Source organism: Dichomitus squalens (genome assembly GCF_000275845.1).
Source record: "Dichomitus squalens LYAD-421 SS1 unplaced genomic scaffold DICSQscaffold_30, whole genome shotgun sequence".
NCBI lineage: Eukaryota > Fungi > Basidiomycota > Agaricomycetes > Polyporales > Polyporaceae > Dichomitus > Dichomitus squalens.
The window spans coordinates 280,251-291,174 of NW_006766912.1; the positions used below are offsets into that span (position 1 = coordinate 280,251).

The 10,924-nt window shown below is 51.1% G+C and overlaps 2 protein-coding genes across 2 annotated transcripts; one reads left to right on the plus strand and one right to left on the minus strand.

The window, feature by feature from the left end:
* Positions 1-1,690: 1,690 nt before the first annotated feature.
* Positions 1,691-2,660, minus strand: DICSQDRAFT_128419 (uncharacterized protein; the record flags this gene model as incomplete). The annotated part of the gene is made up of 6 exons (XM_007367983.1): positions 1,691-1,726; positions 1,840-1,944; positions 2,031-2,107; positions 2,181-2,214; positions 2,362-2,525; positions 2,585-2,660. 6 exons carry the CDS (start codon positions 2,658-2,660, stop codon positions 1,691-1,693), a joined length of 492 nt encoding a protein of 163 aa, XP_007368045.1.
* A 2,360-nt stretch (positions 2,661-5,020) lies between these two features.
* On the plus strand, positions 5,021-9,566 carry DICSQDRAFT_109083 (uncharacterized protein). The gene is made up of 25 exons (XM_007367984.1): positions 5,021-5,103; positions 5,158-5,217; positions 5,270-5,479; positions 5,530-5,748; positions 5,806-5,924; positions 5,983-6,177; positions 6,290-6,508; positions 6,559-6,649; positions 6,700-6,867; positions 6,926-7,080; positions 7,140-7,192; positions 7,247-7,411; positions 7,468-7,565; positions 7,620-7,642; positions 7,693-7,903; positions 7,961-8,005; positions 8,064-8,180; positions 8,238-8,249; positions 8,314-8,485; positions 8,540-8,642; positions 8,699-8,836; positions 8,891-8,930; positions 8,988-9,246; positions 9,299-9,379; positions 9,432-9,566. The coding sequence occupies exons 6-25, from the start codon at positions 6,136-6,138 to the stop codon at positions 9,505-9,507; spliced, it is 2,268 nt and encodes a 755-aa protein (XP_007368046.1). The 5' UTR covers positions 5,021-5,103; positions 5,158-5,217; positions 5,270-5,479; positions 5,530-5,748; positions 5,806-5,924; positions 5,983-6,135; the 3' UTR covers positions 9,508-9,566.
* Positions 9,567-10,924: the final 1,358 nt, after the last annotated feature.

The following is a 10,924-nucleotide window of genomic DNA, read 5'->3' on the forward strand; positions in this document are numbered from 1 at the left end:
CAGTGCGCAAGTATAGTATGTGCCCTGTCATGATGAGAGCCTGAGCATCAAAGCGTTGGGAAAAAAGCCTTAGGGCGATGTTTCAACTACTATGGCTGCACTTGGACCGCGTGACTAACACGAACACGAACTTGTGACAGACGGTTTGACATTCGTGACTGAAGACGGATCTGCTCAATTAGGGTCATGGGATCGCGCGCAAGCAGACCCTACTAGGTAGTATAATAAGGGCATACAGATGGCGTCTCCCGCATCGCGCTTTCCCCTGACGGCATGTACATTGCCAGCGGCTCCTACGCTACCATGGGGATCCTGCACGGCGGTACCAGTGACGCTGTCATACAAAAACTCACCAGGTACAACGTATGTTCGGCCCCTGGGTGCGAAGCCACCTGAAGCGGAGTGTTACACGATTGTGAGTAAACGATTGAGTCCGTTCAACATTGCTTCGCAACGTGAGGACTTCTGGCTTCAATACAAGCGCCAGGTCTCACGGCGGAATTATCGCTTGCACTGTCTGCGAACGCCATATAGGCTAGTTCGACACATGCAATTACTGGCTCGCTACCAAGGCCGTCGCGCGCAAAAAATGCAGCGAAGGGAGCAATGCGCAGTTTTCTGATGGAGCTAGAAATACATGGGTGGTACCGAGCATAAGTTAAGAATCAGACTTGAAGGAGAGGTAGCGGCTTGACTATGCTACAGGCCTGTGGCCCAATGGTCCGTATCTCAGAGAGGCAATAGGTCCGGAGAGATGTGCAAAAGAAACGCAATGAAGTCGTATGTAAACTGAAGAGGGCAATAGCGTCATCAAGAGTGCGGCGATCATGCCAACGACGAGCTTTGCAGAGACGAGATGGGATCAGAGTGCGAGAGGAATTCTGTTAGATTAGTTGAAATTCTGTACTGGTGCTCGAGCAGTTTTGGATTGCGAAGATTGAGCATGAGGCGTGTCATGAGGGTACTCGCAATTCTAATCAATTCATTAGGGTATGGGCGGTAGAGGAGGGGATTTGGCAGGCGTACACGTTTGTCGTGGTGACACTGATACCTCGGTAAGCCGACTCCGGAGCGTCTGGATTTCAGAGTGAAGCGCAATGCATTCGGGATCTGAGGCTTACTTGAGAGAGCTAGAAACTCGGTCATGCTCATGAGTGTGCGTCCCCGACTGTTCAGAGTATCTCACCAGACAGGTTGATATGTTGCACACATGACACACGAGTAGCACCCTGCGAACATGAGACATGATTAGTCAGGCGCAGTTCGCATTGATGACACGGCGGGCAAAGCGCCAGGCTCCAAGCAGGGAAATCTGTGCAGCATTTATAGGCAATGCAACCTGGCCCTAGCATTTCCAGTGGGCCTTTGTATCCCTCTTTGTCATTTGGGTAATCTTATGGGCACGTTGCATCGCCCGTATGTTTAGCGTAGATTTCCTCACCTGGACCATCGCGCTTTGCCTGCCGTGTGATTTGCTCTGCAATGTCATACGCGAAGTACAATGCGCCTAGGTAAAGTCCATCAGGATTTGTGCCAGCGCAGGTCTCTTTACTTTCCTGTGGTTACTCACCATCACGCATCAGGATGGTCAGTATATAACCTCTACATCTTGATTCCACTCGAAGTACACGATGCATCGTGAGAATGAAGACAGTCAGGTCATGGCCAAGTATACTGGCCCAGACGATGGCTAAATCTGGAAGTTTTCCTCGAAGCTGAAGCTAGACTGGAAGGGATAGTATAGCGAACACACATGTCACGTACATTTTCCTCTGTAGACGGAAACAAATCAAAGCGTTCACGTCATACTCGGTTAAGTGGATCATGCACAAGACTTACTGAGCCACAGTTATAGTGAGATCGCAGCCAACACCAGGTATACCATTCTCTCGTATGTAACTCGAAGGCATCTTCCGCGTCTGCGAATATGACCAGATATGACCACTGTATATCCGGAGAATACCCGTCAGAGTTCCAAATACGTATATATCCAAAGGAGAAGCACGCACGGCTGAGATCATGCAACATACGATGAAGATAGCGAACACCATGGAGATAACCCGACGACTACCTCGGTACAGCGCATACAGGCGGAAGAACTGAAGCCCTGATGTAGTACACGATACAACGTCACACAGTGAGTTTTTGTGATGACAATTAAGCAACGGATATGACCATACCTGCAACGATAACTTGAATGGCTGCAGACCACAGCTGATGGTATATTTGCAGCTTCAGACATCTCCCAGGAGCAGCGTCAGCTGATAACAACTAGCTCTCGTCTGATATGGGCTCACAGCTAGGCGGCACAGAGTGTGCATCAATGTCCCGCTCGATGACCATTACATGCGCAAGACTCACATTCTCATCGGAGACGCGATAGAGCTCGTACAGAACAAGGACGTGACTGAACAATGTCAAGTACCGATTGAGATAGAAGATGAATGAGGCCAAGCTGAAGCATGCCTTCCAGAACAGCGCCACCTCAGCGCTGAAGATCAAAATGTAGTCGTAATAGAGAATTGCTGACGAATGGACGTCATCAAAATATGCGGGTCTACTCAAGGACATTGTGAGGACTCACCAAGAGCTACTGCCGACGCGATGCGAGTGATATAGTCGGAGTCAGCGCTGGGTGGGGATGGCAGTCTTAAAATCATGGTTGTGTGGGGATTGACAATCGGTATTGTTCTCACATTGCGAAACGTGCATCTGTGGTGACTGCCGATGAAAACATCTACCTGTAGTCCGCAAACAGTGTGTGGGGGGAAAGAAAGTCAGAGTCGGCTGGAAGCGTAATATGGAGCTGGAGGCTGGAAGGTCGCTGCCGTGGGAGTTATCGAGTCTCATAGAAGGGTAAACAGTATCCTGTGCTTTATAACCTCTTCGAGATTCGCGCCACTGGTAGAACGTTACCAACTGAAACAAGATGATGAACACGGGACGGGAACGAGTATCAAGAGCCACAAGCAACGGATGGAAGATCTGCCAAACAAAGACGTGCTCAAGCATGCAATCGAGCCCGAGTCGCATTGCCTACAGAACTAGAAGCAGAGTATATGGCTCGTAACCGTGAACGGTCAGATCTACGAGTCCTGTACTGGGGCCATCAGCGCTCAGCCTCCGACCTCTCCCAACAATAAGCCCTGCCACCGGATTTGGGCCAGACTTCCCACTTCCAAGACTAAGGTCGCTCGGGATTGCTTGATATCTCTGACTGTCTCTTGGAGCTATGGGCATTAGAGAAAGGCGGCCCGTTATGGGTGGGATGAACAGGAAGGGTATCAAATTCCAAAGTCCAAGCTTCAAGCTGACGGACGCATACTGCAGTACTTGCGAGTATTTGCCATTTCCCCAGTACGACGCTACACGACGATAACACAATTGTTAAAGAAATCAAGAATGAATGGATGGAATGGTGCAGCATGCATCTCGATGTGCATTGTCACCAAGGTAACGTAACCGGTCCGGAGATGAGCTGAGCGGCAGAATACACTGATCCGGCGGCGTACTCGATCAACAAGCGCGGATGCACTCACATCCAGCAACATAGCCGCTGTGTGGGTAACAACTGAAGTCCCTCCACTTCTCGGTGGAGACGCCATTAGAGAAGCCACGCACCAAAAATCTCTATGTGCACGTAAGCGTAAGCATGAACATTTGGGGATAGCCATGCACTTATCCGCTTGTACGTCTCGCAAAATCATATTGCCAGCGTTGAATCGATTACAGGTCTCGTCCCACTGATTATAACAGGCAAAAGTCCCTTACCTAGGCGCCGCGGACTGCGAGTCGTCTGAGGGGGTTGATCGGCCTGGCCGCCAGCGAAGCCCCCATGTCTGACGATACACCGATCTCAGTCCACGAGGGCCAGTGGCATGTCCTCAAGCGCGGCTTCAAGAGTGCCATCATCCCGATAGGCACGCGCGAAGGGCATGGCACTCACGGCTTGGACTGTGCTGTGCGGCGACAGGATAATTACGGGTGCATAGGAGCTCAACCGTCGCAAGTTTCGCGAGGGTGGACAGCCGATGCTCATCGGAGACTAGCAACGCACCGAGGAGTAAAGTCGCGAAGGTCCTCGAAGGCGTCGCTGACAAGACTGGCGAGGTGCATCAACGGAGATCGGCTCCGGGATACTCAGAGGATGCGGTCGCCGTAGTGTGCGTGATGCAGAAGACTCCTCATGTCTTCCCAATTATCGTGGTGCGCAAAACCTAGCAACTGTATGTTCAGACACGGGCGCTTGGCGATGCGCTCACAGACGCGCGCATCAAGGAAATGAATTGCGTAGTGTCTTTAGTCAAGGGCAATATATAACATGGTCTCCTACGTACCTTTTAGCCAAGAACGGCTTGTGACACTAGTCGCGGATATTGGCAAGCATTACCAGATATTCAATGGGTGTACAGAGTCGACCGCGCCCGATTCGACTAGGGCCCTGTTGCAACCCGAAGTGCCTCCTCTGCCACGGAATTGTAGGACGAGGAACGTCGATATGTGACTCGCCAGAGCGCCGATGCACAGCGGTTGGCTTGTATGGAGCAACGAAGAGCATTGGGTCTTGGACGTCGTCCGGAAGCCGCTCAGTCACTGGTGACAAGACGGTTCAAGGCAGGATCGGGAGCCTCCGTTCCCGGGACCCGGACACATGGCAAGCGCTCATATGGCAACCCAATCCCAAATCGGTTAGACGCTGAGTTGCACACATTACCGTTTCCGGTTCTGCCTCTTTTTCCCAATAACCACCATGATGACCACAGCACGTCCAAAGATCTCAGCGTACGAGAAGAGTATGCCCGACTCCTTCTATCATTGACTTTTCTCTCTAACGGCACCTTCCCAGGGAATGAGCAGTCAAGCGTGGTTCCGCTAGGTAGAGCTCGAATTATCTTCCTTGTGCTTCGTTCCTTGCTCACGTTTGACAAGACCCCGACTCGGACTCAGATTTCAACCCTGGATCGTTCATACCAGAAAATAAGAAGCGTCATAGTAAGTCGAGCAATAGTCAGAAGGCAGGCGAGCCGCCGCGCAAGAAGCGGCCCAGAGAGACACTCAATGGCATTGGCGCTTCCAGCAGTGGTTCTCGCACTCGCTCAGTAGGTAAGACGATAGCATGGTCTACTGTTGGCTCTGTTGATTTACTATCAGATATAGAGGAAGAGAATATAGCAGAGGCATCTCCTCCACCGAGAAACCTTCTAGTACAATACTTCGGTGAGCACGATCCACCGTAAGTGGCGAGGTAGTTGATTCTGATCAATCACAGGCAATCTCGGTATCGCGGTGGACTCTGATAGCGAGAAAGAGGTTGCTGATGATGAAGAGGAAGAAGAAGAGGAAGAGGAAAAATATCAAGATTTGGACGAAGAACTTCAGGAGCAGCGAGAGCTAACCACGAAGGTGTCCGCCGCTCTGTCCACGGAAAAGTCGACGTCTCCGACCAAACCTGCAGAGGATGCTTGCGACTCAGTCACTGGTAAACTCGTCTTGTGTCTGGATACGCCAGTTACTCATTTTGTTTGACAGAGTACGAATCCGATGAAGCTGAGGAATTTCATGTGGACCACGGGGAACAGCAACCACCAGGCATTACTCAATCCAGCAGCACCAGACTGTCGACAGCGAAGAACCCACCCGCAGCCCTCACCGACGACTCCATCACTGAGCCCGAGTCGGATGAGTTCGACTGGCTGCACGAAGAAAGTCTGCCCGCCGCGTCCGTTTCGGTGCCCAGCTCCTCGTCTGGTTGGGTTTCTCCTCTATGTATCAATGGATTGTACCTGATAGCTACGTCTAACACAGGATCGAAGGCGCCCATTGTGGTCAAGAAGACAACATCCTCCCTCACGCATGCGAAACAAGCAGATGACTCAGGATCTGATACGGAGCCCGAGTATGAAGTTGACCCTTACGTAGAAGAGGTACGCTACCTTGTATCTCGCCTACTACCAGCCCTTACCAGATGCTACCGAGCGCCAGTTCACTCAGCCGAAGCCGCTCTTCCAATTGAAGCCCGGGCAGCAAGTGACTGGCCCTCTCGTCCTGGACAGGGAACACAAAGTCCCAGAACGCATCAACACGTTCTTGCGTGAGTACCAGCGCGATGGGATTAGATTCTTTTGGAAGAAGTACATGGAGGGTAGGGGCGGACTGCTGGGAGATGACATGGGGCTAGTACGTGTAGAAATTATCCAATTTTACTGTTTGCTCACGTCCTCTCGCTCCTAGGGCAAGTATATGAGTGGAATGCTTTGACTCTTTGACGCCTTGACTAACTGATCGCGCAGGGAAGACGATCCAGGTGATTTCGTTTCTTTCCGCCATAATGCAGAAGCGCGGAGAGACCCTCGACATAGATCGGCGACGAAACCATGTCTCTAAGCTTCAAGACAGCTCAGATTGGAAGAAGCGTCGGAAGTTACCCGCAGCAAATGCAACGTGGCCGACGTGCCTCATCATCGCGCCGAGCAGCGTAGTCGGAAATTGGGAGCGCGAGTTCAAGACGGTACGTAGCCAAATTCTTCACAGTTCTTATATGCACCAACGACTCCGCAGTGGGGATATTTCGAGATCGGGATGTATATAGGTCCCCCTGCGGCTCGCGCTGAAGCTCTAAACGACTTCAAATTGGGTCGCCTCGATGTTCGTAAGTGATGCTCGTCAGCTGAACCTGACCTTCCCTGATGGCCTGCCCAGTCGTGACGTCTTTCGACGTTGCAAGGATGGACATTGATCTGATAGATGAGCTCCCTTGGTCATGCATCTTCATCGATGAAGTACACCGTGTGAAGAATCCCAGGTCGAAGCTCGCCTCTGCCTTCAGTAGGTTTACGTGCAAACGCAGGTACGGATTGAGTGGCACTGGTACGTCATCCTCAGCAGCCTCGGGATGCCAGGTTAACTCAGGGAAATATCCTCTCAGTGATACAGAACGGCTATGAAGAGCTGTGGACTGTTCTGAACTGGACAAACCCGGGTGCAGTCGGAACTCGGAAGCAGTGGGAGAGCTACGTCGAGAAGCCGCTGCGCTTAGGACAGAGCAAGTCAGCCTCTGACGAGGAACATGTCAAGGCGGCCGTGAGTGGTTATTCCCTTTTGCAATCGCAGTGAATTTTCTTACTCAGTGTGCAATACAGCTCGTTGCCAAGGTGCTTACAGAGAAGCTGCTACCGCAGCTATTTCTTCGACGGTGAGTACATGTCATGTAGTCTCCACGTCCAGGTGTCTCACATACCCTCATTAGGACGAAGCAAATCATTCAGGACCAACTCCCACGCAAGACGGACCAAGTAGTCTTCTGTCCATTGACCCCTACACAGGTCGCCATTTATAAGCGAATCATCAACCTTGACGCAGTCAAGTCTCTCATCTACAAGGATGCACTATGCACATGCGGGTCGCGAAAACCGTACGTCTTTTCATGCCGCGTCGAACAATGATCGCTGAAGACTTCCATCGTCGCAGGAGGAAGAAATGTTGTCATCCAGTCCATCAGGGGGATTTATTCAAGTACATGTCGACGTTGATCAAGATTTCAAACCATCTCGCATTGATCCTGCCTTGTGCGTCTGCGGATTTTTTCACATATGACATCAGATTAATTACTCTGCACACAGCTCCAACGGATACGATTGAACAGGTTAGTTGCACCTGGTCCGTGCTCAATACTCTAACTTATATCGTTCACAGACTGCGCGGAACAGGGAACTCGCTCGCATGGCGTTCTCTCCGGGTCCTATTCCCAAGTACGGTCCTGCAATGCTCAAGCCGGACTATTGTGGAAAGTGGCAGGTCCTGGAGACCCTGTTGAAAGACTGGAAGAAGGACTCGAACAAAGTCCTCATCTTTACGAAATCTGTCAAGCTCCTCGAAATGTTGGAGTTCCATCTCAACGCTGAAGGTGCGTTTCGGCAGCAATGTTGGAACGATCACTCACCATTACCTCCAACCATGACAGGTCATGGCTTCGTCAAGCTCGATGGTTCCACGAAGCAGTCCGAACGTGGGCGATCATTTGTGCCCCATCTTTCATGATTTGAGCACTGACATATATATACTAGGAATGCCTGTCATCGATAGGTTCCAAGAGGACCCCAACATCTTCATCTTCTTGATCTCGACGATGGCTGGGGGAACAGGTCTCAACCTCACGGCGGCAAACAAGGTGGTCATCTTCGGTGAGTCCACGTTCTCGCGTGTTCCGAAAGAAGGGTCTAAGGGCAGCTTTGTTGCAGACCCGAATTGGAGTAAGTCGTGCGTAATATCTCGACAGTGGTTTACACGATTGACGCAACGACGCAACATCCGCAGATCCAGCGCACGACTTGCAAGCCATGGACCGAGCGTATCGTTTCGGGCAGACGCGGGACGTATCCGTATACCGTTTGCTTGGTGCTGGTTCGATCGAGGAATTGATTTACGCCCGTCAAGTCTACAAGCAGCAGCAAATGCAAGTCGGGTACAACGCAAGCCTACAGACACGGTGCGCGATGCCTCTCCGAAGGGCGTTGTTGGTATTGAAGTGGTTTGCCCTCAGATACTTCGAGGGCGTGCAGGGTGACAAGAACAAGCAGGGTGAGCTGTTCGGGATCAAGAACATCTTCAAGCTACACGAGTCTACCTTAGCGACAAAGATGGCGGTATGGGCTGTGCTCAGGGTCCCTGGATTCTCAAGAACTCATCAGATGCCCATTAGATTGAGCGCGCGAACATCAGCGATCTTGACTGGGCATTTGCTTATATGGGCGGACGCGGAGGCGCGAAGCGTCCGAAGGCAAAGCATGATGGTGTCAAGTGGGTATACGAAGAGGAAGCGAAGACGGGGAAGGAATATGTGAGAGACCTTCACCCCCTCACTTGTTATGACGCTGTTAACATGAATCTGCAGGACGAATTCCGTGGTCTCGGCGCTTTGTTGTTTGACGATGGTGAGCACCGGCTTGTCGCCGACAGAGGAGCCCTCTGATCCATGATCGATCTTGTAGCCGCACCCGAGATGACAAATGAACCGAATGATGTTGAGAAAACTCTTAATTCCCTCGGCGTTCAGTATACCCATCGTAACGACGCTCTCATCGCGGAGAGCACTATCGAGGGCCAGCGAGTGCAGAAGCTCATCGAAGAGAAGAAGAAAGCTGCGAAGAAGGCGAAGTTGCGACAGAAATCTGGTAGAGACAAATCACCCGAGCCGGAGTGGCCTCCTCGACGTAGACATCACAAACCACCGCCTAGTCCTGCTTCGAAGTGAGCTCTCATCTCTATGCATAGCACAACTACTCATAGGTGATCGTACCAGGCTTCAAACTCGACAGAGAGCATTGATCGAACAAGGTCTCCTGCAGGGTCCGGAGGACCTGCCTAAGTTCGCTCAAGAATTGTGAGTGACAGTCATCACTACTACGACGATAGAGGTTCTGACTCCATAACAGCGCACAGAAGTCACTACAAGAGCAGAACGAATTTCTCGCACAATTGGACGCGTACGCAAAGGCTCACTTCAAGTAGGCTTCGTCCTCCTCTCCCTTGCATGTATCCATGTACGAGAAACGGAAGGATATTGTAGTGTAGGTTCCTGCTGCTCTCGCATCAGTGCTGTAACGCTTTCCCATCGATAAATGTAATTGTATACAACAGTGCCCTATGTCACTTGAATGTATTGCCGTTATGTTCACATGGTCCAGAATAGTATACTATGCGTCAAACCGACCAACTTGTGCCGACACTATCAACATAGAATTGTTATAACCAGCAACAGAGAGTACGGTATGTTGACAAGTCACATCCTTCGTGACACCCCCAGCTCAGACCTCTTGATCTGCCAGAGAATTGAGGATGACAAGTTATCTTGAGAAGGAATTGAGTGTATGTCTCGAAATTGCATTGTATTGTGCGTGATCATTCCGCATGGACGCATCATCGCTGCGCCGCGCAGATGCTGTAGGACCGGAAAATAGTAAGCCCCCTTGCATCATATCGGCTCTCCACCTTCATGATTGGCCATTGTTTTCAAGCCCTCGAGGTACTGATGGATCCGTCTCACAGCCCCCCGTGTGGCTCGGCGCTTCTGAATAGGTGGCCAGGCTACTACTCCCGGTCTCGGTGGCGAATGTATCGAGAGCGACAGTGGCGAACACCCAGGTCGTGGCTGCAGACGGTGGCTCTGACAGATGGGGTTCGCGCATGGCTGGGTCGCGGATGTTTAGCATCAAGCGGGACATCAACGAGGTCGAAATCCTGCATAGGTGTTGGCATCAGGAAAAATATACCTGCCTCGAAAGAGGTATAGATGCTCCAGAGACCGATTAGACAGTCGAGGCAAGTACCCTGTTATGGAGACCAGCATAGCTCCCACTAGCGCCTCAAGAGGTCGCACGAGATCTACCTAGAAGCTCTCGAGTACTCTCGAGTACTCCCAAGCGGGCATCAAGACATTGATAGACATGGTATCGTAGCATGCACGCCCCTCACGAATCATCCATATGAACACAGAAACCAATATCATTCAAAGACTATAATACCCGCAGTATAAAAGCCACGCTACTAATCGTTGTAGTACACTAGTTCCCTCGAGTCCGAGTCCAAAGCGACCTTGCTCCGCCTCATCTTCGCTGTCAGTCCACCCTGTGCACGCTTCAAGCTTGGCATTTGCAACCTTCGTCGCTGCGTTTGTGACTTGCACAGTATGGGTGTCCAGTACAACGCCACTGCCACCACAACTACACCAACACGAGTCTATGGGGCAACTAACACAAGCAAAACGATGGCTTACCATCTACTCATTGCAGACCAATATGAACTCACCAAGAATAGACCAGAATTTAATGGTACCGCAGTCTAATAAACCGAGGAGACATACGAGCAGGGCTTGATAGATGAAAAACTCACAATAAACTCTGATGGTTCACTCACAGCGAGCTCAGGT